Source organism: Tribolium castaneum, chromosome 5 (genome assembly GCF_031307605.1).
Source record: "Tribolium castaneum strain GA2 chromosome 5, icTriCast1.1, whole genome shotgun sequence".
NCBI classification, from domain to species: Eukaryota; Metazoa; Arthropoda; class Insecta; order Coleoptera; family Tenebrionidae; genus Tribolium; species Tribolium castaneum.
In genome coordinates this window covers 7,059,201-7,083,475 of record NC_087398.1, presented here as the reverse complement: position 1 = coordinate 7,083,475, position 24,275 = coordinate 7,059,201, and the positions used below count along the sequence as shown (strand labels likewise).

At 37.6% G+C, this 24,275-nt stretch overlaps 5 protein-coding genes across 6 annotated transcripts; 4 read left to right on the top strand and 1 right to left on the bottom strand.

Annotated features, from left to right (window-relative positions):
* Positions 1 to 175: 175 nt before the first annotated feature.
* Positions 176 to 1,478, top strand: Tctp (Translationally controlled tumor protein). Its single transcript, XM_967027.5, has 3 exons — positions 176 to 335; positions 530 to 788; positions 977 to 1,478. The coding sequence occupies exons 1-3, from the start codon at positions 308 to 310 to the stop codon at positions 1,206 to 1,208; spliced, it is 519 nt and encodes a 172-aa protein (XP_972120.1). The 5' UTR covers positions 176 to 307; the 3' UTR covers positions 1,209 to 1,478.
* Positions 1,479 to 1,593: 115 nt separating this feature from the next.
* On the top strand, positions 1,594 to 6,365 carry spir (spire). Its single transcript, XM_967077.5, has 2 exons — positions 1,594 to 2,795; positions 5,050 to 6,365. Exons 1-2 carry the CDS (start codon positions 1,735 to 1,737, stop codon positions 6,101 to 6,103), a joined length of 2,115 nt encoding a protein of 704 aa, XP_972170.1. The 5' UTR covers positions 1,594 to 1,734; the 3' UTR covers positions 6,104 to 6,365.
* Positions 6,366 to 6,721: 356 nt separating this feature from the next.
* On the top strand, positions 6,722 to 8,738 carry LOC660932 (uncharacterized protein). The gene is made up of 3 exons (XM_967126.4): positions 6,722 to 7,713; positions 7,760 to 8,060; positions 8,110 to 8,738. The coding sequence occupies exons 1-3, from the start codon at positions 6,818 to 6,820 to the stop codon at positions 8,590 to 8,592; spliced, it is 1,680 nt and encodes a 559-aa protein (XP_972219.1). The 5' UTR covers positions 6,722 to 6,817; the 3' UTR covers positions 8,593 to 8,738.
* Positions 8,739 to 8,963: 225 nt separating this feature from the next.
* On the top strand, positions 8,964 to 21,835 carry LOC660988 (uncharacterized). Of its 2 annotated transcripts, none has more exons than XM_008195471.3 (6): positions 8,964 to 9,120; positions 18,992 to 19,231; positions 19,314 to 19,564; positions 20,649 to 20,802; positions 21,087 to 21,220; positions 21,269 to 21,835. In XM_008195471.3, exons 2-6 carry the CDS (start codon positions 19,006 to 19,008, stop codon positions 21,422 to 21,424), a joined length of 921 nt encoding a protein of 306 aa, XP_008193693.1. In that variant the 5' UTR covers positions 8,964 to 9,120; positions 18,992 to 19,005; the 3' UTR covers positions 21,425 to 21,835. The 2 variants fall into 2 exon arrangements, with proteins under 2 accessions (XP_008193693.1, XP_972273.1); XM_967180.4 differs by lacking the exon at positions 8,964 to 9,120 and adding an exon at positions 13,015 to 13,193.
* eIF2A (eukaryotic translation initiation factor 2A) lies at positions 21,831 to 24,155 on the bottom strand. The gene is made up of 8 exons (XM_967237.5): positions 23,933 to 24,155; positions 23,737 to 23,881; positions 23,467 to 23,685; positions 23,216 to 23,419; positions 22,708 to 23,165; positions 22,477 to 22,661; positions 22,078 to 22,428; positions 21,831 to 22,033 (listed from the first exon to the last, which is right to left on the bottom strand). Exons 1-8 carry the CDS (start codon positions 23,955 to 23,957, stop codon positions 21,908 to 21,910), a joined length of 1,713 nt encoding a protein of 570 aa, XP_972330.1. The 5' UTR covers positions 23,958 to 24,155; the 3' UTR covers positions 21,831 to 21,907.
* Positions 24,156 to 24,275: the final 120 nt, after the last annotated feature.

The window sequence follows — 24,275 nt, the reverse complement described above, 5'->3', positions numbered from 1 at the left end:
CTAAACAAATCCCCCAGAAAAAGCTTTTACCACTTGTACATTTTGGCAGCATTATTGTTCAAATTGTGTCAGGGTGATTATAGTTCTGTTTGTATTACTTCAATCAGGTAAAAAAAAATCAGGTAAAAAAAAATAATTCCTGATTTTTTAAACATGTAAATGGGAATTTTCGGGCAAATGCCAATGCGCGCGCACGTGATGTGTAATTTGAATCTGTCAAAGAAACTTTCGACCTTTTTTGCTGCGTTCTTGTAGCGGACGGGTCGTTTTTAGTTTTCTCAAGAAAAACTACAGCAATCCCTTCAAAATGAGGATTTACAAGGACATTTTTACCGGTAAGTGGCGATTCTCTCAATTTTCTCGCAAATATTTTTGGAAAATGGTGACGTTTTATGCAAAAATTTAACCTTTAAATATCCATCTGTCAGTTCGATGACACTTGAAAGTTCCTCCTTTTGCTGTAAATTCGCAGAATTTGCGATTGGTTGGACTAGCATGTGGTTCCCGACCTAATAATGTACATTTTTAGGCGATGAGATGTTCTCTGACACTTACAAAATGAAACTAGTTGATGAAGTCGTTTACGAAGTTTATGGTAAGCTGATCCAGCGGAAGGAAGGAGACATCCAGCTGGATGGGGCTAACCCGTCCGCTGAGGAACAGGACGAAGGCACAGACGAAAATGTCCAGTCAGGCGTCGACATTGTTATGAATCATAGACTATGTGAAACTTATGCATTTAGTGATAAGAAGTCATACACCGCGTACCTTAAAGACTACATGAAGAAGTGAGTACTTTTGCACGACCGTTGCATGTACTAATACTGGGTGCCGCAACTCGGTGGGGCACTCAGAGCAATTCATGCAAAATTATTGAAGAAGTTATTGTAGTGTTTGCGACCGCAAGCGCATTATTACACTTCTGCAACAGTTTATTGCAAAGTTGAATGTTTGCAAATTGGTTTGTTGTTTCCAGATTGGTAGCTAAATTGGAGGAGAAATCTCCCGACCAAGTAGAAGTTTTCAAGACCAACATGAACAAAGTGATGAAGGATATTTTGGGGAGGTTTAAGGAGCTCCAGTTCTTCACTGGAGAGTCCATGGATATTGATGGAATGGTTGGTCTGATGGAATACAGAGAAATTGATGGAAATTCTGTGCCAGTGATGATGTTCTTCAAACACGGCCTGGACGAGGAGAAATTTTAGTTTGTTTAAATTATTGCTTTTTGTTATATATACCATTTTATTTATAATTCCATTGAGATTTGTCTTCAAATTCTAACATGATTCAAACAATGACTTGCTTTCCAAATTCTAATTGTACGAGCAATCTTTTGTGCGGCAACAATTATGAATTATACTCATAAGGAAATTGAAATAAATGATTACTTCCTTATAAGTATTTTTTGTTGAACATTGGCTGTAACAATACTGTAATTTTGTGCGTTTTACCGAAAATAATTTTCTACGACCCAATACGGCCTTTTTATTACATCTACCCTGTTTCTAATTATTGAATTGAATTGTTTGAGTTCAGAAAGTAAAAATGTTTTAGTGTTTTTTTAAATTAGGTTGGTACGTTGTTGCCCGTGCATGCGCACATCATTTGATCGATAACGTGTGTGGGTGCATCTGTCAGTTTCAAGGTTTCCGCATTGATTATTTAGGTTAAGACAGTTCTCCAATGCTCCGCAAGTGGGCAAGTCCGTGTTTGTGTGTGAAATAAACAAACATGTCAGCAAAGGCCAAGTGTAAAGTGAATTCGGACGGCAGTGTTTGCTTGGAGGACATCCTCAACTCGTTCAACTCCTCGATTCGGGAAGAGCACGCTTGGGCCCTTTGCTACCAATGTGCAAAGTATTACAGCGAGTGCGTCTCGTCCCGAAAACAAAACGTTCACATAGTCACAGAAGTCCGTCATGTGTACTTGCAGACGGACGGCAACGTGCACGAGAACACGATCAAAGCCAGAGACACCCCCAGGAAGCTGCTGCGATGCGAGAAGGACGTGATCGCGGGCCTGGGGGTGGTGATATACATCGCCCTGGACCAGGGCAGCCAGAACGACGAGGAGCGGGTTATCAGCCAGGACTTGGAGCAGCTCATAAGCGACATGATCTCGGACGAGCTGAACAGCTCGGAGCAAACCCACCACGAAACGGACGATGAGGGCATCGAGCGGGACTCGGAGGAGGGCGAGGAGGAGCCCGGGACGTCCCGGACGCAGCCCCACATGACCCTGCAGGAGGTCATCAGGCGGTGCGAGAGCCACTTGGGAACCCTGACCAAGACCCAGACGGAGGCGCACTACAAGGCCGTGGTGCGGGCGCTGGTGGCGGAAGCGCTGGAATTGGCGACGTTTTTGGAAAAAGTGGCACAAGGCAGCTTGAATTTGCCGACAGATAGCTCAAAACAGGCCGATTTGGACCAGTTGAAGTTCTCGGATTGGGCCAAATTCTGGGTGCAAGTGATGGGGGAGCTGAGGATGGGCGTTAAGCTGAGGAAGGTGCATTACAGTCGGGCCCCCATCGAATACGAACTCACTCCCTATGAAATACTCATGAAAGATATTAGGTCGTGTAGATATAAGTTGAGGAGAATTATGGTCAATGGAGATGTACCGTCTCGTGTTACTAAGGATGCTCATGCCATTATTTTGGAATTTATCAGGTCTAGACCGCCTTTGAAGAAGGTGTCTGACAGGAAATTGCCCCCGCAATCGCGCACACTTACGCCAAGAGAGCAATTGCTCAATTCGATCAAAAAGGGACGCAAGTTGAGACCGACCCCAAGGTATTTTTTGCTTTTTTAAACTCACAGTGAATGGAAAGTTAAAGTTTATGTAATTATGATGTAATATAAAAGTTTAATGAGTTTCTCTTTATTACTAATATTCTTTTCACCTTAAACAAAATTTAAAAAATGTTCTAGTTTTTAAGGCACGTGAAAGGTTGCTCTTGGAATTTGCGATACACATAATCCTGCCATTATATTTTAATCGGTGATTTTTATCTCAAGTAACGGCTACATTAATTAAGGCATGAAATATTTAATTATGTTTATAATGCTGAGGATTTAACGCAAACCACAAGCGATAAATTTCCTTAAGTCCAAAATAAAAAATTCGATAAATTACAACATAATTTATGGCATTTCGTTAAAACTACTCGTTTTTATTTACTTCCTAATAGTTTATTTTCGTACGGTTGTAAGTAAGGTAAATAAACTAGCGCCTTATCAATATTGCACGCTTCCAGTGTTGAGTAATCCTTGGCTTTTAACTAGATGTAAACACAAAACAAGTAATTTTGACATGCAATGTATTTAAGAATTGTTTGTTTTTCTTTCCTTAATTTGCTAGATTCTACATCATCCACAAACATTTAGTAAGATTAGGAAAACATTTTTTAACCGGCATCACAACTGAAATAATATTGTTACTTAATTCCGAAATTTCAGATTGTAAAAAACAAACTATTTCAAACAATCTCACATACTTAATTTATTTTTATTGTTATCTCTGTGACGTCATTATTGTTAATTATTGTTATAGTTATCAATTTCAGACCTTCTGTTGATTTGGATACCGCTACAAATTAAATAAGCCAATCAATGAAAAATAAAAATAGACGTACTTAGACTGCTCTGTCTCTCCTATCAGCTATCAAACAAAATGAACATGTATGGTTTTCTCATATTTTTAGGATGGCTCGGTTAAAACCTAACTAATCAGTGTTTTCAATATTGTATTTAATGTCATTTTTGTGGCTTGTAATAAATTAACAACATAAAATTATGAGGCATGATTTTATGCCGATTATCTTGTGTCTTTTGACTTCTAATAATAATTCCTTACAACCGAGAGAATTTATTCTTATTAATTTATTCTTTAAAGGATAAAGGAAATGTATCCTAAAGGATACATTTTCTTCAATTATATTGTTTTAGCCATTATCTGTTTGTTAATAAGAACGTATCAATAATGAAACATTTATGACAGGTCTGTTTCAAACACAAACAAGTTATCTCACGTGAAGTCATGATGAGTTTTGCTGATTAATTTCTACAATAAACGCTTCTGTGAATAGTTTGATGATAATTATAATGAGTTTTTTTGCAAAATATGAAACCGATATTTAAAACTCGCTTAATTTTATTTACTTCATCTATAAGGCGATTTTAAATTTAATTTTAAAATAAAATGAAAATTGTAGTCTGATTTTTTTTTAGATTATTCTTATCTTCATAAAGATTATTATTTATTTTAATACTAAATATTAGTCAGTGGGAGGTTTTGATTTAGGGAAACTTTTTATTTTATTGGAAACAATGAAAAGTATTCTAACCGTCAGAGTTTTGAGATAATTACCAATAGGTGTGATAACAAAATAAATAATTAATGCAAATAGGTATATTATTTTGATTTTGTAGTTTTTTCTCCTCAGTTTCATAACTTACTTTTCTCTCTGGAAAAAGCTACGTAAACGATGATTTGAAATTTCGTAGAAACATAGAGAGATTGTGGTGTTCATCACAATATAAGGTGATAATAACTAACTTCAAGTACTATCCTACGTGACTGCTACATTACGTATTTTCAGTAGAACATGAAAAATTTAAAAATATTAAATGAAATATAAATACTAAATTAAACGACAAGTCTAATTAGTAATTAGCCAATAACTTAATACATCATTAGGTTATTGGCTGGTTTAATATATTTTTCACGAAAAAAAAATTAGCCATAACGTTTTGGCCGTTATTAAGGACGCCAGAATTTAATAGCTCCTGGGGTCACAAAATGTGTTATGGTTATTACATTATCCATAAAACATTTACTGAATTTTTTTATACCATTTTTATCTCTGAGAAAAATCGAATAGCGGCCCCAAATCAAAATTTACAATAATTGCAAATTTTGGTTTTGGTGGATTATTTCTTATCTTAAGGTCGTTTGAGAGCCCTTGTTTTGTTTAACTGATCAAGTGATTATTATCGCCTGATAATATCGGAGTACTTGGAATAATAATCTTGTTTTGATTTCCAGATCTCCCTACATGTTATCGGAACCAAAGCAACAAACCAAAGAAGATTCCTCAAAACCAAACCGAAGACTGATCAAAGTCGACTTCAGCCAGTTCGAGGACGAGGACGACGATGAGCCCATCGACAGTCCCGACTCGACCGGCCTGTGGTCAGCCTCCGAATACCTCCAAATGTGTGATACAACACTGGAAGCCTACGATCTCGCAACCCAAGACTTAAACCGGCGCTCGACCCTTCGCCGCCACACCCTGGAGGTGTGCGACCCCAACCTGGGATGCTACTCCGTGCCCCAGTCGCGGCCCTGCTCCCGCCAGTCCTGCAACAGCTCCGAGGCCGAATCGGTGCAACTCGAGCCCGAGGTGGCCAAGGCGATGCAGGACGAGCTCACCAACGCCCGCAGCTGGCAGGACACCATCTCCCTGGACGACCGGCTCTCCCTCACCCTCTCCGAGATCGTGCACATACGAGCCGTCTTGACCAAGGCGGAGCTGGAGGCGCTGCCCGTGGAGGGCCGCGTGCGCCACGACGTGGAGTCGCGCAAAGTCTGCTTCCTGTGTCTCAAGACGCGCTTCGGGATCTTCGGCCCCTGGGGGCAGCGCTGCACGCTGTGCAAGCGCACGGTGTGCGCGAAGTGCTGCGCCAAGATGAACATCCCCATGGAGCACTTCTCCAGCGTGCCGGTCGTGCTGCTGAGCCCCAGCATCATGTCCTCGCCGGAGACGGAGGCCAAGGAGGCGTTCCCGAAGTCGCTGGTCAACAAGATGATGGAGGGGCCGCCCTCGGCCGACCACAGCCCCGAGACCAGCAGGCCCAGCTCGAGCATGGAGAGCAGCACGATAAGCGATCCGGGCTCGCTAGGGCGGTTCCGGGCGAAGGCGGCGGCGGCGGGCAGGGCCGCCCGGGTGGTGGACAAGTTCAAGGCCTCGCAAATGGTGGTTTGCCACGATTGCAGGATGATGGTCCTGCAGATTATCAAGTCGGCGAGGGCGAATCGCTCGGCTATCAGAAACAAAACGCTACAAAGTCTCACTTTGAATCTATCACCGGTATTTTAACAGTGATATTGGATGGCTATCGAAACTCAGTAGTGATATTAGTTTTAACCTGAATCTTGTTGCATTTCAATGTTATATTCCTACTTCGTGCATTCCTATCTGTAAGTGGAGATTTTTCAATCGAGACCATTGAGTCTTAGAGAAGATTTTATTATATTTTAAAAAAATAGCTGTTTTATTTTGGTAACTGTAATTTTATGTAAAAATCTATCTTCAGAGTTTAAAATATATTAAATGAATAAAGAATAAAGGCTATGTTAATTGTGAGTGTTTTATTCATCCTTAAAAGACGCGTTAACAAAAACAAGTGATGTCACCGGGTAAAAAATTTAAATTTTGAAACGCTTTCTAGGGTTTTATCACTGTCCATTATTTATTTTTGGGTACCGATAAATAAAACAATACTTTTCTCAATTGTTGGTGCAAAATCTCTCGATTTGTGAACTAACTGGCAGAATGTTAAATTCTTAGAGGGGTTTGAATAATTTATTATGTAACAGAAAAAAGATTAGACGATTTTAAGGTCTAAATATTAATTTTTATTTTTAACATTGCAGACAATTAAAGTATTCAGTACTTTTGTAAAATTTGTGGCAATAAAATTTAGAAATTCCCTCCGAAGCGAGTTTTGAGTGACGTCATGTTGGCGCGCGCGTGCGCATTTTACACATTTGAATGTTTTGTGATATTTAAGATAATTTAATTTTTTTTAAAATGATGTTTGAAAATGGTTCTTTGAAACGAAAAAGCTGCGAATTAGAGCCAGGAGAGGTCGAAAATGAGTCGGATGAACCGAAACTGAAACTCCTTTGTGTTGAAACTGACGTTGAAGCCCCTAACCTAGAAAGCACAAGCCAAAACGCCTCCTCCGAAACAAGCAAAGAGCCTGGGCTGGAAATAGCCAACGAAGAACCAACATCAGAAACATTCATTGAACAAAAATCGGACACTACAGTCGTGGTGGAAGAAACCCCACCAACACCCAATGAAGAGTCTAAATCAGAAACACTCATTGAAGAGTCTAAATCAGAAACACTCATTGAAGAGTCTAAATCGGAAACGGTAATTGTTGAGGAAACGGTGCTGTGCCCGACCGTGGGCACTGAGGAAGCTAAGACAGAAACACCCGTTGAGGAAAAATCCGAAGCAATAACTGTGGAGGAAAGCATACTGAGCCCGTGCATTAGCATCACTTTTCACACCGACGTTGCTGCAGATTTGTACAAAACCAGATTTTTAGAATTTATAAGCACATTTCCTGAGTTACAAGCACGGCTTGAAAATGATCTCTTCTTTGAGGTTTACCGAAGTGAGAATATTCCAAGTAGTGTGACCGACACTTTGAAAAAACGAAAAAAACATTCAAAAGTGAAGAAAGAGCTGTTCGTGGTCGACGCCAAGCCTTCGCCAAACGCAGACGGGACGCATTTGCGGTACACGACCAAGTTTGTAATAAACACGGAGGAAACAGTTGAGGATGACACAAAGCCGGCGAAAAGCGTGATGTCATGTTTCAACTGCGGAGATGCTCACAGTCTGAAAGACTGTCCGCGCCCGCGAGACCATGCCAAAATAAACGCAGCCAAGCAAAAAAAATTCCCAACCTTGGGGTAAGTAACAATCTCAGGTAGAATTGCGCCACAACTGTGCTTCCAGTCGGTACCATTCAGATGATGGGCAAAGGTTTGCCCATTTAGTGCCTGGGAAAATTTCAAGCGAGTTGAGACGAGCGTTGGGGCTCTACAGGGATGAGGCCCCCCATTACGTTTACCTAATGCGGAGCATGGGGTACCCCCCTGGTTGGCTGGAGGAGGCCAAAATTGAACATTCCAACCTTGACATGTTTGATATTGACGGGAAAAATGTGCGAGGCAAAGCGAGAAAGCGCGGTTTGGATGAAACCAAAATCATTGACTACCCCGGTTTTAATGTCCCCTTTGAGAATGGAATTGTTGATGTAGGTTTGTGTTTTGCGTAAAAATATCGTCAGGAATTATTTTTTGTAGGATTATCACAAGTATGGAGTGGCTCCATACTCTGATGTTTTCAACAAAAAGGCAATGATTGATGTTTACAATAAACTGTACGTGCAACAAGAAGACGACTTGGAGGCTTGTGACATGGATTTGGACCAAAGTTTTGAGGAAGATCCGAAAATAATGTCACAGCCTGAAAGAAATTCGCCATCATTGGTTGATTTAGAGCAACAAAAGCAGCAATTGCTGGAGGAATTGAATGATGAACCTAAGGATGTGGAAAAGTCTGACTTAGATAAGGAATTTTTAGCTGTCAAAGAAAGTTGCTTCGGGACTCCCATACTTAAAAGTGGTTCGCCTTATTCAACACTTCCTGATCCTGATAAATTTTCTAAAGACGTAAGTCCCGTAATCAATTTTGAAAATTTACCAAATTCGACTGGAAAATATGAGCAACTATCGGATGTTTTACAAAAAGTTAGGGACACTTTAAAAAAGAAGCAGAACACGTAACAATGCAGTACAAAATGTTTTGTATATAAAATTATATTGAATAAATGTGACTTTTACAGTGTGTGCATGTGGCCATGATAGACGTGTTTAACCTAAGTATATTGTTTCTATGATAGTTTAAATACAAATAAAGATTTTTACCTCGATTCTTCAGAATTTTTATGTAGGTGCCACGTTTTTAATTTTAATACCCATACTTTTCTAATACTGAAAAAAACAGATAATAATAATGAACCATCGAAAAAAAGGGGGCGTTTGCCCCACTTCTACCCCAGAATTTTTTTTTACAATTTGGCGCCCACTAGCGTCCATTTCCCCAACAAAGCGAAACCCTTTCTTTTCCTGGTACAGGTATCTGTACAAACCTGATCAATGTTCAGCGTTCATACACCAAAATAGTGTTGTGATTGAGTTATTTTATTGGTTCCCCAGTTCGTGAATGCTGACAATAAAACATATCGTATATTATAACAATCAGTCCTGTCCACATGACCTGCATTAAATTACAGTGCGATGGAAATGATTCATGTGAGTAAACACCTATCATTTTTTTTTCTATAATCCCGGCGTTTTTTAACCCAATCATTGACTAAATGTTTATTATTTAGCGCAAGCTTGCATTATTTATTACGAAATGTTTATTGTTATAATCGATGGGTGTAACACCTGCAACTAGGCTCCCCATTAGTTCCTAGGTAAACAATCGTTAATTACATAATTATTCGGTCTTTAATCACACAGTAATAAAGGTGCGAAAGTTATTTCAATTGTGGGTAAATTTGATAAGTGAGTACCTTTCCAACAATCAATTAATTGCATTCTCTGTTTGTTTTATGTGTTCGTAAATATTTAGGTTTGATTAGAAACGTTTCTTAATTAGGTCTGCTTGAACAACGTTATTTTTGGCACATAATTAGTATGCATGTTTTAAACGCTAAAGGTATTCCATAAATAATAATTAGTTGACAAATTATTCATCGCGGTGAAAAAAAATAATTTGTGGAGTTTTCCAGGTAAATGTTTTATTTTGATATTATTAGCACATGTAGCGAAAAACCTAATTTATTTAAACCAAACTAGGCTGGCACAAAGTTTCCTTTTATCGATTTGCCTCATCAGGTCAGATTTTCGCAATTTTATGTAGATAATTTAAAATCGGGGTGAAAAAATTGTATCTTGATTTCCTGCGAACCGCAGTAATTACAAAACTGTCCCCTTGGGTGTTTACTCAGTTAACAAGTTCTTAATGGGGAATCTCTGTGCCATGCAAACAGCATTGATCATTCCAGAGTTTTGCGATTCAGGGGTTGAACCTCCACACCAATTCAATGCTGCGACTCAAATATTCATAGGGTCATTGAATTGCAAAGTATTGCCAGCCCGAATATCAATGGTCTTATTGAAATAGCTTCACGCATTATATAAGAGATATTTTACGTTTTTTCTGTCTAAAGAGGTCATTAAGATCGCATTAATGGAAAAAACGTTAAATATAAGGCCGCAAAGTTTCATATGGGCTTCTAATTCCGAAAGATATCGCTTTCTTTTGAGCCTCATTCATGGTTTTTTATATGAAAAAGTATCAAAGGCGAGGGAGGAACATTATGGGATGTTGACATTAGCGGCACTGATTGAAAAGTTTTCTCATTACAGTTTGATACTTGCAGCTTAGGCCGGACGCACAAATATAGTTTTTCAGATTTGTTACATGGACATGACATGACTGTTTTAATTTCAGTTAAAAGTGAAACAACTAAGCTAACTTCTACCTACTGTTGCAACTAAGATTGTTAAAGTCCGATCAAGTACATTTGGCTGAAGTTCGATTTACTAATTGTTGTTCTGTTTGCTGCATAATTAGCGCTCGTGCATTAATTAAACGGAACATGACGGAAGTTTTCCGCACTTTGATCTCAAATGATTGTGGTTATCCACATTTGTAGGAAATATTAATCCGGCATTAAGATCGTATTCTGTCTAAGCAAGCACAGCGTGATGTACGTCGACAATAATGAGCCCTGAATTCAATAGGACGCATTACCATTCACTAAAATGCTGAGCCTCCAATACTGGAGGCATTTCGGCGGCCCTCCCCCTCCCGATTAAATATGTGTGACTGTGTTTACAGTTTAATTAAACAATGGCTTGAGCCCATTGTCCCAAACTTACGTATTACAAAGGCATGTCAATTGCTGTTTGTTTACTTTGAACTGGAAACTTCTCAAAGATTAAAACGTGCCGGAATTTTATAGAGAATACATGACCGGCCAAGGGTTTAATTTTCCCCGGTCGATAATGCACAAGGGCGAGAATTGCAAATGAAACGTCTTTAGTTGGCCGAATTTATTCGGTTTATTTTGAGCGCATACGGGATTCATTGTAGGTGTGAAGTTGGTAGACGCCGTTTTAATCTTGTTACAGAGGGATAATTAACGATATAATTAAGTAACGCGTAATTACAAGCTTCAAACACAGATAATTTCATTTGCAAGGTGCGATCCCTAAGCCTGGCATTTTGGCGTTTTTTCAAAGATAAATTAAACGGCACATTCTTCATGTATTTGTTTTCTGTTGTAATGCAATGAGATGCATGCATGAAAAGAAGTAAAAGAACTTGGTGCGACTTCCAATTTGCCGAATGAAATAGATTGAGAAGACGTTTTATAACGTCAAGCTTTACAGAAGAACTTTACAAAATCGATGAACGGAACAAGAAAGCGGCAATGTTCATCATCATTATCGTCAAATTCATAAATTCAAAATTGTTTTCGAAATTTAAATCAATTCCCATTAGGAAACGTAAGGTTTAATCAATTTCACTCCTACTTTTCATTTTTTGAGCTACGTAATTTATTTTGATCGTTCGTTTTAAACTGCAAAGAAGCGAGTAAATTACTTGATTACCTACTTTCAGCAACTTATTTATGAATGGATTATTAAACATATTTTGTAAATTAATGCTCCTTGTTCAAATAAAGGTTAAAAAATGCAATCCTATAATTTGTTCGGTGGCAAAGCACATTTTTGAGTCACTCCACCACTAGAAATAACTCGAAGATAGTAAAGATCTGGAGTTGTCGTGCTGTCAGTTGCACAGCTTTCATAAGAGCATAAACTAAGATTAATAAATCTGCTGTTGTTCGACCATAACATTTATTTATGCAAAAATAACCAGAAGTATTTTCGGGGCTTTGTAATTAGTTTTGGGTTAATAGTTCCCTATTGGATAGTAATGCGCTTTAATTAGATGAGTCATCTTTTGCTCCCCTCTAGTATCTAAAATTTATGGGTAGTATTTGTACAGTTTTCTTGCGGGAGGAATTGGCTTCTTCGTGATGATAAGCAGCTTACATTATAGAGGCTTTAGAGACGTCGAACTTTCTCTCAAATGGAGTAATCATTCATTTATAAATACCGACGTTTGTGAAATGTATCGATTTGACAACCTGGCAGGACTCTAAACTTCCACCTCTCACCAAAATTAATTTCAGCACCAATTTGGGAAACTTTAAGTCTTTCTTTCCGCTCTAATAAATAAAAAAATGTTACGACCGTAAAATTTAATTGGATCTAATAAAGGAGCGACGTAACGTGATGTTGAATAATATTTTATTCATTTGTAGTCTTTCTGAGAGAACAATGAAACTGTACTTGATGCTTCCTATAGTTTCAAGTGGTTTCCATTCAGCCGCATATACATAATTTGAAAGTTCTACGATTCTGTATGGTGTTGTGTTTAGTATTTTACAAGATAGGAATTTTGTTCCCAAGAGAACGCATGAATAAAGCATTAACGATTTTCTTATTTGGGTTAGTGAATTTTCTTTTTGTGCATTTATTAATCAGGAGCAACTCTGGAAACTTGAATGATTGATTAAAAACGATCCTCGGGGACGAAACTTGCCTGATTCGAGTTGTTGGCGACAAACCGAACACAATTTGGTCAGTTGGGCATGCCACCAATTTTTTTGATCATTTCTCTTTTAACGGGTTTTTCTTATTTCCTCGCTTATCACGTTCGAGGCAAATGAAATATTTTAAACTGTGTTCGGCTTAAAAATCAATAAAAAACGAACTGGAGTTTAATCAAAGGAAACTACTCTTCTGAATGTTGAACATTCGGAATAATACAAGAGAGCGCGGCTTATTGTCTAGTTTTTGCCCAATTTGTAAAACTTGGCGTGTTTTTATTTTATGAAAGCCGAAGCGCCGGCTTGCACGGCGATCCCCTATTGTTAATTTGTGAGGCGAAAAAGACCTAATTTGAATGGAGTATCTCTCGGTTACATAATTCGACCCAGCAGAAATGGCTTTACGTGGGCGATAAGGGTTGAAAATGACGTCACTTGTGATTCAGCATTGTCGCCGCGACGGCTTCGACGCCCCACGCACTGGTATATTCTCTTGGCGCCGCTCACGTGAATCGCCAGTTCCTAGCCATTCCTTGTGGTGGTTAGTGCGGTAGAACGAGTTGCACTCGCTTAACTCGAATCATTAATTAAAAGTGGCTAATTATGAAGCTGAACACATTTTGGCGGTGAAAATGGACACAGACGCCGATCCCATGGCTTCGCCGTACGTGGACTTGAATAAATACCAAGGTAGAGCGGCTTATTATTGCCATTATGCACTAATTATGCATCGCACTTTGTACTTGTGCTCACTTATCGGGCCTAAGGCTGTGAACGATTATTTATAACTTCAATGCCAGGCCTAACACGGTCTAAAAAATGCCCATGAAGTTTGAAAATTTGTTGGTACCAGTTTTTAGTTTTTCCAATTTCGCTTATTCTACTGTATTTACAAGAGCACGAATGCAAAACTAGAGCGTGTATTTCAAGGCACAATGCCAGCCGAATAAGTTTTAAACATAAAACTCCGAATTTATGCACAATAGTAACTCCAAGGTGGGTGCCTGCAGTGTGAGATTAAGTGCGACGATATCGTAAGACTTGAATTTTTAAATTTGCGTTTAAAACAAGTACGAAATAATTTACGTTAATCAACAACAATCTTACTCTTATCAGTTTATAACTACTATGCAAATTATTGTTGAATATAGACTACCACCTCGGTGATTCAACAATTACTTTGTCTGTTTGTGGTTAAAAAATGAAGTATTTTGTTTGTGGAGGAAGCAAACTTTCGACGTGCAACAAGTCCACGCTGAAAATCTGTACCCAACACTTCAATATTATTTAAACCACGAAAGAACACTCACTGTGACCCACATAAAGCTTTCAAACTTTGATGGTTAAAGCTTGTCCATTTTTTTTGTCAAACTTTTCCTCAAGTGCTTTATGAGAAAACTTCGCAAATTGTACGTAACCCTTCCTAAAATTTTACACGTCGATCTTCCATTCCAGCTAAATGATAGTTTAATGGACTGTGTTGGGACTTTTGCTTTAATGTCCTGCGGAGATGTGTGATGGGCCCTGACAGCGTCATTTGGATAACTTTATTCACTCTTAAATGCTGAAATTCCACTCTGGATTTGTACGAGTTATAATAATGTAAATGACGCTAAATCAAGGAAATTTGCTTCTAACTAAAAATTGTAAACTCGTTAACAACTACCGTAACTCGAGTTTTAGTTAGGCTCAAGGGACATCTTTCGCTGGGAACAAAACCGTGACGTGAAAACAAACTAAAACTGTATTATGGATTCGGTTAACTTTGAGGGGTTGTGATCTAATAATAATTGATAAATTGTTTAAGCCTTTAGGGCATCACGAATTTATTACAATACATGTGTGTATTTTTAAAATTTTAGTGACGGATAACCTTTTGTTATCACAAAATTTGTTACCATTACATCGGTACGAGGTAAAACGCAAATGATGGAAATGGAAATAGAGTACGTCCAGTATTCATTATTTCGGTACAATAGTAACGGATGAAAGAAAAATAAATCTATTTCTTGAAAATTGCATTTATTTCTCGTCTGCGGAGAAAAGTTTCTGCTTGGAAAATTTTAAACGAAAAATCAAACTTAGCAAGTGAATCATGCTACATTATTCATGTTCAAGGTTGGCATTAACTTACCTATTTGTATTTAATGGTGTGTGCATAGATATGCATAAACATCTTCATATGAATGTTGTGGAACATTGATCAATGAAACGTCAGCCAAAAAACCGGGGGAAAAACATAATTAAGAAGTTTTAAATTTACTATATAAATGTTGTAGTCTTTAAAGGGCAATATGTGGAGCTATATCACTTAGATTAATTAATCTTCAGGTCTGGTTAAGCTGTTTGGCGGATAAGGGACACGAATAACAAATGAATAGTACTTAGAGGTCGTTGTAGGAAGTCGTATTATCAGCAGGATAACGTCCATCTATTTTCAACTATTTTTGAAGTAATTTATTGCACCCAATAAAAGGGCAGATCAATCACAAATTGAAATTATTTATTTTATAAAAAACGTAACATTGTTTATTTGTAATTTGCGGCAGAGATACTAAAAACCAAAACTAGCAGCAAGTTTGGTAAACAAGCCACTGTGTGTGTTTTCCTTGCAGATTGCTTCGTGCAAATACTTCATAAACCAACATGCTTTTAGAGTCGTATCTAATGATTTTGCGAAAAGTGTACAATAATGAGGGGTCAAGACCTACAGCATAAAATATTGTTTGCTTCCTTTCGGAAACGTGCCGAATGGGAATAGTTTGCTAACATTTATCGAACGCTATTTATCTTCATTGTCTTGACCTGACTGCCTTTGGCCTCAGTTTTCTAGATATGAAATTTAATTGGAAAACTGATTTCTACAAAGGAAGATATCGAGAAGTTAATTGCTGATACTGGTATTTGATGTTTTTGTCTGAGGACTACCTAGTTTAATGAAAAATTTCACACTCTGATAACTGGGTGATTAAGAGAACGAGTGCACGCGAAGCGATTACCAAGAACTGGGTTTACATGCAAACGTGAACTCGAAAATAAACAGAATTTTTGGTATCAGTCCAGCACCACTGTCATCAGGGCTCGTAGCCATAATTCACGGCGTCATTATAACATAAACATGGATCGTGACAAGGTTTTGACAAAATTATTGATAAATCTTTAATACCGCTCTCGGCATCATAGCGACGTTTCCATTATCCGCCAGATCCTGATCGAATAAAATTAATAAGTCATAGTTCCTCAAGGATTCTATTTCCGGGGTTTGGATTTTTAACCGAAACACTGCCAGATTTATGGCTTTTTCGGGTTCCTGTAGGCAGATGTGCCGAAAGTTGGGCTCGTATATTCCAGTTTGATTCCAACCGAGAAAAGGTTGTCCGTTACACATTTGTTCCGTCATTTTGCAAATACCTTCCGGAAAAGTCATGAATTTCGCCCGACTGTTACGATCGGGATAATTTTAACAACATGTTGAAGTGTATTGATGTTATGGCAATCCTGAATTATGGAACGGAATCGCACAGGCACTTTAACCATGATTTATGGATTCCCTCTGGAATACAACTTCCAGATCGGCGTAAAAAATTAACGCTCCGATATAATCTAATAGGAAATTTGCGCGAGCTGCGGGCTTTATTTGTTGTAGTTGCGTAAAACAAACTACAAAACAATTTTGTCGTGCCTGTAAAACTTTATGACAACATATGCGGGACGGAGTCGCTGTTATCAGAGACAAAAATTCCGGTTTTACTACAAATTTAATGCACTAGACTACTCCCGAAACCAATTCTTCTCGGCATTAAAAAGTTGATGAAAATTTAATTAAAATTTTAAGATGGAACTGTGAGCGACGTGTTCATATTACGACTTCGCAACTAACTTGTTACCCAGGGAGTGCGAAAAATGTAACACGTCCGTGGTTGTCATGTGGACGTGACTCGTCGACTAGTTCCAAAGGTGTGCAAAATTTAATAAAACTGAAATTAGCCATTGCGTGATTTCCAGTAATGCTATTTGTGGGGGAATAAAGTTTATAGAATTGACATAACTTCAATTTAATTAAACTGTGGCTCGAAATGAAAGCTATTACTGTAAAAACTTTATTCATAACTAACGCGGTTTCACAATTTCCGCAAGACCAAAACAGTTTAATGCAATCTGCATTGAGATCAGCTTTTTTAGCCCACCCTAGAACATTATTTTCATTCCGTGTAAATTATTCACAACGAAACGCCAGTTATTTAAGGGTGATGATGGTGAGGCTGCTCAAATTTGTTCCAGTTTTCTGGTGAAATATGCTGGCGGTGGATTAAATCGATTTACTAACTTCCAATTAATTTCTGATTGGGTTAATAAATAAAAGCGTGGGCGAGGGCCAGGTGATATTTTTTAATTAGGGATTATATTCGTTACAGATCACGGGCAGCTCGCGTTAAAATATTCATGAAAGAATAGAAAATTTAATTAATGTCTGCGTCTACAAGGGTGACTGAGTATTTATCTTTTTTACTTTTATCTGTTCTTTCGTCAGACCAATAAAGCAATAAATCCGTCTGCAAATTAACCAAAAGAAAAGTGTATTTTTCCTCGAAATATCTGTCATTCATACGAGTTATATTGAAGTCGAATATTTAATGAAACCAAACGGAAGGAGAACAATTATAACTTTATTATGACTTTTTCTTTTTTTACATTATGGTATTACATTATAAATGTCCTTCTGTTCATGCCCAGTTCTCCGTTCATGGCTGATTCTATTTCTTAAATAATAAGAGTATACAAATATACAAATATAAAAGGGTAGATGTTTTCATGTCCGTTCAAAAATTTTCAAACGTCGAACTGTTTTCTAAATAAAGAGATATTGAAACACTGATAAAACTGGCGCACCACGTTTTAATGAAAATATTTATACAATTTTAACTTTTAACTCTTAATAAAACCCAAAAAAATATATAAAACTTGAAGACAAAGAATGACAGCTCAATAAATATGCAGTAGAAATATTTTTAAATAATGTTTTTCTAATCAATCCGTGATATTTTTTAAATAAATCTTGTTTTCGAAATTACCTTTAAATTTAAGTTTTAAAGATACCTTTTTACTTACTTAATTGTTTAAATCATTGAAGCCAAATATAATGATTTATATAATAGCCACATTGCTATTAATTATTTCACAAAGTTTACGAGAACATAACTTTCAAGTTGTAAAAATAAGAATAAATTGGTTAAAAATCCTAAATTTGATTTTTTTTTAATTGGGTTGTCGCCCATGCAATAACCAACGCATTTTTCAGTTTTTTTTATAATTGCCTTAAACAAGTAAAGAACTAAATAGTAAAATGATGTATTAATTGCTTTTTAAAAATGATAACAATCGTGATGTAGCTTCTCTTTCCTGGTATTCATCTCGGAAGAATTTATCAACTTATCTCAAACGTTTTGTTGAGACTTCAGGACTATAATAATAGCTTTTCATTTTTAATAGTAACCGAAAAAAATCTCCGTTTAATAGAAATGGTAATAGTTTACAAATTTCACTTGCTTAAGAGAATTTAAATGTTAAGACAGGAGAAAATTTTTATGATCTCATAAGATACTTATAGAAAATTTTTGAAGAGCAATCTTCACTGTCGTCAGTTTATTTATTTTTTTCTTCATAATTTGATGTTTCTTGCTTTTGCAATTTTTTTACCGATGGTTATGTATCGGAATTTTTGAAGGAAAATATTTCTCTACAACTTTGTTTCTTACACTTTTTTGTATCTTTAATCGGATTCGCAGCGTTCTCTAGAATATAGGGCAGAGTGCTAATAGCTAATTGATAATAATTGCTTAGAATTTTTTGTAAAGCTATTAAAATTTATTGTATTTTTTCTTTTGCGCTCTAAATACTGGTGTCTGCATCTTTTTTATTAATATTGAAATTGCCACATGTGTTCCACTTAGGCGCTTTTGATTATATTTCAAAAGAGATGTATTTACTTATGATTTAAAGTTATATGATGTAAACAAAATAAAATTACATTATGACAAAAGTTTAATTTTGGCTCGAAATTTGCTTTTTCACTTTTAAAACAAAGGTATTTAGAAAAGCGATGACATTTCCTCCGTAGTTAATACATAAAGCAATTAACGTGCAAATTCAGCTTCTGTAACGCCATGACCAGAAATAGCAGAAAAAATTAAATTTTCACACGTGTGTATTGATTAAATGTGACGTCTTCCTCGACATATCAGTTAAATAATTTCAGTACCCGTATAACAGATATTATGTAAGCGTTTTTCTAAAACAACCTAATTTTATATTTACCAATTTATTGTTTTGCGGAACGTATAGTATTCCTGTGACAAATTATTTAAAATTTCAATAAATTTTTGGTAAGAATCTTATGGTTCTCAGGTCGCGTAATGAAGACCAAAATTAGAGTTTTTTTTTTTCGTATTTTGTTTGAGTAATTTAAATGATGTGGGGCCCTTTTGCAGGAGATGAAGGGTACATGGTGGCGAGCGACCCCCGGGGCCGCGTGCTGCAGCAGCAGTGGGTCACGCTGACGGCGAGCATGTGGCCGGAGCCGACCGCCTCTTCCAGAGGCTGGAGAATATCAGCTGAACGTCTTCCTGTTTTGGCTGCGGTGTTTTGTGGGGCGGCTTTAGTCGTCTGTCTCTTGTGCGCCTTCCTCCTGTATCGCTGCTGCATCATGCCCCGACGGGACAAGCATTACTGTAAGAGCCATAGGAAATTGAAACGAAATTGCCTGCCGAGTGTCATATCCGTTGTCATTTCCTCCACCCGAAATTTGTGCAGGTCTTCGCAAAGTGGACGGAAGCTCGAGTGGGACCCAAGTGCCTCCTATCGTTTCGCCAGCCTACCCAAGCCAGACTGCCGTTTACGCCGAACAGAAGGGCTGCGGCTGGGGCTACAGCAATCGGCTGGTGGCCCCCGTGCTGGCCAACCCCTGGTACACCAGCAGGGTGATCGGCGGGCCCCAGTGCACGCAGTGCCCGGGCGTCTGCCCCGTGCCGAGGAGCAGCAGCCACCCCGGACCCTCCTCCCAGGTGGGACAAAATAATAATTTAAATTTGGGAATTGAGTTTAGCGCCTCAGTTTCCGAAACAAAATGAAACAAGTTCTCAAGTTAGTTAAGAAAATTTTGGTAGAAAAGCAAAAACGCTTGTTGGAAGTAAAAGTTAACAGGCTGATTTATATTTCCACATTTTTTTTTTTTTGGTTATTAATTAGCCAGAGATATTTTTGCACAGTTGGGAAAGAAACATTTCTGGTTGAATAAACAAGTTCTGTTTTAAAGTTTGCCTTCCTTTCCGTTAAAATAAAAATTCAGTGAATATGAATTTAAAAATAAACTTTGACTTCTTATATTTCGCTCACGTTTGAATGGCAACCTATGCGAAAAGAGCTATATGGCTAATGAATTTCTCAGTAGCAACGAAAAGTTAGTATAACTAAGATCGATGCAGAATTAAATTCTCTACCATTTAGTGAAATAAAAATTGGGGCATCATTTTATTTAAAAATTTCCAGTTATGACTGAACTTTTGCAAGATTTAATCTTAAAAATTTGGGGTTTGCGAGCTTTTTTAAGAAATTTGAAAACACCAGAGAAAAGATTTAAACCTTTTCTTTCAAATAAGCCAAAGAAGATTTCAAAATTTTTAAAAACGGCAGAGTTATCGATTTTTAAAAAACCCTAAATTTTTCGAAAACGAGAAAATTTAAGTATAGATAAAGTTGATAAAAACTCCCTTAAAATAATTTGAGTTGTCCAAAAATGCAGTAAAATATTGAAAATATTTTCATTGATCAAGATCCAACGGACTATGGTTGCATGCATGACATGACTATTATAATAAAAATAATATTAATAATAATAATAATAATTTATTCGTTCATCTTATCTGATGAATACATAGAACTTAAAACTACGATACTAATAAGGATATTATAATATAATTAAAAATAATAAATATAAATATAAACATATCAAATTGAACAGATAACAAAAAGGAGAAAAATTAGAATTATTAGAACTCCAAGTAATTCTAATGTGGGGTTTAGTTGGAACAGCCTATGTGCTGGGTTAGCAGCTCCTAGATTTATGGTTGTATGTAATTGAAATTTTAGGGTCAGCCTAATACAACGAGGAGGCAACGGCCGGTGAGTCAACCAGTTCAGTTGGGTCCTCCAATTACCACGAATGGGGAAATTGTACCAAAATCACCGATGCCTGAAATTTCAGAGTTTTCACCCCAGAATGTACAATACGCCTCGAGCAGCAGTAAGTCTGATTTTGGATTTTTTTAATGCCTTGTCACAAAAGTAGTTCCCATAAGCTTTTTTCACATTTCATTATCGAAATTCTGTACCAATCGCTTTTATAGTTACAAGAAAACTATTTTCGATCTGCTATTTCCACTGAACTAGATTCCTTTAAACCGTTATTAAAGTTTTATGTGTCACATTTTGTTTTACGACGAAATCCCATCAAACCGGAGCGTAAAATCCCCAATTAACTGCGTAAAAAACGAATGGGTTTAAAATATTTCAACTTGTGGTTGTTAGTTTTGGACGAAGTCGGCACCAAGGACGAGAATTCCGACGAACCTACTTTGAAAACCCGAAGCCTTCCTGCTTGGGTCCGCTCGAAGCCGCGACCTCTGTCAACTGAAGATGATTTAAACGACTTGTATGCAAAGGTGGGTGTTGAGATGGCTTTACAGGATAATAAAATGCGAAATTCTCAGGTGAACTTTAGCAAGAAACGAAAAAATCGCATGCGCAACGACGAAGCGGCGATTATAGCTCTAAGCAAATCCAGAAGTCAATTTCTTCACAAGGATACAGACTCCCTAGTCGACAACGAGGCTGTCATAGTCTACGACGAACGCACAGCTTTATAAACGATTTTTTTGAGACGAAATTTATATATTTTGGACATGTTTTTATTGATATTGAACATATCGTTGTTGCAATTTAAGACTACGTCAAATGACAAATAATTGATAGATTAAGATTCGAGGGTTAAAGTATTTTTCTGTGATAAATTCTTTCTTCTCATCATTGTAACATAATTCCCTAAGACTGGTCATGCATTTCTATGTTTAGATAGGTGGGATCGTGCTGTTTTTAATACTGGTAGGTATTATATCATTCAGCACCAGTAGCTGACTAGGACACTTATTACGTAGGGCGGCTTTTACAACGCCACATTCGTAAATAGTCAATGTGAGATATAATTTTGTACATAAAATACATTAAATTATTTTATTGTGTAATTTGAATCCTGTTTCAATAAAACGCAACGTATCGATTTTTAGTCTTTTTATTGAAAACAATAGTGTCAAATGCCGGTTATATGGATAGTAAAATTTCACAGCATTTGATTAAATTTGCAGTTGTTCCAATTCCTTCAACAAGTCCGCCTCGCCCTTAATTTTCGACAATTGATTGATTTCCAAGGGCTTTCCTTGAGCTTGTTGTTCCTTCAACTTCTCAATAGCATCCAATTTCTGGAACAAATATTGGCGAAAAATCACACGTGGAAATTCCTCACCTTTTTTATATTTTTAAGTTTTTTATCCTTCTCGGGATCCCCTGTCAAATTAATTTGGACGCTACTAACAACAGGCGCTGAAACTTCCTTATTGTCTTCTCCAGCTTCAAGTTTCTTGGCTTTTTTCGCTTCGCGCTTCTTCTTCTGCTTTAGAGACGCTTTTGACTGAGAGTCTGCCCCCGGCTTGTGGGATTGTTCCTCATCATCGTCTAAGTTGAAACGTATTGTTGGACGGTTGCGCGCAGAAGGGGGCCGATAGGCCTGTTTCGAAGCCACCGGCTGGCTGGGGGCTATACCCTCAATTTTTTCCGACGTTATAACCGGGTCTTTGAACGCGTATTTGGGAAATTTCTACAAAATCAAGGTGAAACAAGCGTTTACGACCACCGTCTCTTATACCTTCCAACACACTTCATACAACTCTTCCTGGGGACCTGAATTTTTTTCGTGCAAAAGCGCCCCCGAATAGTGCCATATTTTATACCCATTTCCAATTCGCAGTCTGGGGGACGTTGTCGCCGTCAGGAAGTGGATGCCGTCCGGAGACCACTCCAAAAGCGTCGAGTCCGGCGCCTCACAATTTCCTAAAGCATTGTTAAATTAAATTTAAATAAAATATCTGGCACAAACCTATCAGTTTCCTCGCCGCCACGTCCCACACCTCCACATGTCCCCTCAAATTCCCAAAACCGCCCAAAAGCACAAGATTTCCCTGGGGATTATAGTAGAGTGCGTTCCTTGGCCCGGTGCCAAATTCGAAAACCGGTTCACACTTCAAATTAAAAATTGTGGCTTTGGCTGGTACAAAGCCGTAAACGACACAAAATTCGTGATTTTTTGGCGACCAAGCCACGCTGTAAATTGGCCCTTCCTTGCTCATTGTAACCATGGCTGTTTGCCCGTTCAAGCCCATAAAATGGAGGCCTTGCTTGCCATAGTAGGAACCGCCGGTTTTGTCCACTTCTGTCGTTGTTAAAAGGAGGGCGTTGTTGCCTTTAGAATTCCAGTAAAATTCGACTTTATCAGCTTGGAAGAAGCTTTTGCTAGCGATTGATTGCATTGCGTCAAAGTTTGGATATTTAAACAGTCTTAAAAGAAAGTCTCAGTCATTTTCCCCTACAGTGCGAGGAATAGTTACTTTCCAAATGACGGCTGACCTGAGGCTCCAGGCACGTGGCAAAGAATGAAATACGTCCCAACGTTTGGAGATAAACTGAACGCCGCGATTTTGTGGCAATTTATTCGCGCCACAATTTTCTCAAAGTTGAGATCCTCGTAAAACACAACGTCGGTGTTTGAAATTCTGCTAAATAACTTCTCATCAGCGCTCCACTGAGGCTCCCTAGCAAGTCATTGTTACCTGTTCTACAAACTTTAGTAAATATTTACCAATTGCCTTGCTTCTTGTGAACAAAACTTTTGACAAGTTCACCAGTCTCGCTTTTGTAAATGTTTAAGTTTGGCTTTCCTTGTGGGTCGTCTTTAGTGACGTAAAACTGTTCCCAACTCATCAAATATGTACTTTTGGGGGAAAATGATAAGTAACAGGCTTTTGTACCTTGAATTGTTGCAACTTCGTTCCAATCCTCCGTACGCACAATTTTCAGGCTGCGATTTAACGAATTAATAATAAATCAAAGGTGAAAATCCTGTACTAACTTAGACCCGTCCACGAAAGCAAAATATTGCCCGTCAGGGCTAAACAACATGGTCTTGCAAGTCTTGCTCTGAACGGGGCCATATTGCCCCAAGTCGGTGAAGACAGGTGGGCCCACGTTCAACGTGATGCCACTCGAACTGCGAGCTAAATATTTGTGTTATCGCAGTCGCAGATTACGATTTTTTTAAGTTTTACCTGCAAATGGGATTGCTGAAGCCATGATGAGGTTACGTCCAACACGTGTTAGAAACACATTTCTAGCAAAAAGTAAGATAGAGTTGTAAAAAGTAATCAAATAAACAAGGTGGAGGACACGTTATTTGCCATTTTTCATTGAAAATTAAAGAAATTATGGCAAAAGAAAAATTTCTGTCATTGACGAATTGTCAAAAACCCCACCAGCCACTTGCTCTACCACACGTTGATCTACGAATTTTATTCAAATTGTTATAATATCGTTATACAAATTATTAGGTTTAATTTTGTAATCGTCTAAAAGTAGTATTAAAATTTGTAATAATAAATTATAACAGATAAT

What these genes read in the sequence shown, in the direction of transcription:
- Tctp (XM_967027.5), top strand. Translation starts at nt 308, where the DNA reads ATGAGGATTTACAAGGACATTTTTACCG. An exon ending in TTACAAGGACATTTTTACCG is followed by an intron (nt 336 to 529) that starts GTAAGTGGCGAT and finishes GTACATTTTTAG; the next exon opens with GCGATGAGATGTTCTCTGAC. An exon ending in CTTAAAGACTACATGAAGAA is followed by an intron (nt 789 to 976) that starts GTGAGTACTTTT and finishes TGTTGTTTCCAG; the next exon opens with ATTGGTAGCTAAATTGGAGG.
- spir (XM_967077.5), top strand. Translation starts at nt 1,735, where the DNA reads ATGTCAGCAAAGGCCAAGTGTAAAGTGAATTCGGACGGCAGTGTTTGC. An exon ending in AAGTTGAGACCGACCCCAAG is followed by an intron (nt 2,796 to 5,049) that starts GTATTTTTTGCT and finishes TTTGATTTCCAG; the next exon opens with ATCTCCCTACATGTTATCGG.
- LOC660932 (XM_967126.4), top strand. Translation starts at nt 6,818, where the DNA reads ATGATGTTTGAAAATGGTTCTTTGAAACGAAAAAGCTGCGAATTAGAG. An exon ending in AAAAAATTCCCAACCTTGGG is followed by an intron (nt 7,714 to 7,759) that starts GTAAGTAACAAT and finishes CTGTGCTTCCAG; the next exon opens with TCGGTACCATTCAGATGATG. An exon ending in TTGAGAATGGAATTGTTGAT is followed by an intron (nt 8,061 to 8,109) that starts GTAGGTTTGTGT and finishes TATTTTTTGTAG; the next exon opens with GATTATCACAAGTATGGAGT.
- LOC660988 (XM_967180.4), top strand. Translation starts at nt 13,136, where the DNA reads ATGGACACAGACGCCGATCCCATGGCTTCGCCGTACGTGGACTTGAAT. An exon ending in GGACTTGAATAAATACCAAG is followed by an intron (nt 13,194 to 18,991) that starts GTAGAGCGGCTT and finishes GCCCTTTTGCAG; the next exon opens with GAGATGAAGGGTACATGGTG. An exon ending in ACAATACGCCTCGAGCAGCA is followed by an intron (nt 20,803 to 21,086) that starts GTAAGTCTGATT and finishes TGTGGTTGTTAG; the next exon opens with TTTTGGACGAAGTCGGCACC.
- eIF2A (XM_967237.5), bottom strand. Translation starts at nt 23,957, where the DNA reads ATGGCTTCAGCAATCCCATTTGCAG. An exon ending in TTCAGCAATCCCATTTGCAG is followed by an intron (nt 23,882 to 23,932) that starts GTAAAACTTAAA and finishes ACAAATATTTAG; the next exon opens with CTCGCAGTTCGAGTGGCATC. An exon ending in GGCGGCGAGGAAACTGATAG is followed by an intron (nt 22,662 to 22,707) that starts GTTTGTGCCAGA and finishes ACAATGCTTTAG; the next exon opens with GAAATTGTGAGGCGCCGGAC.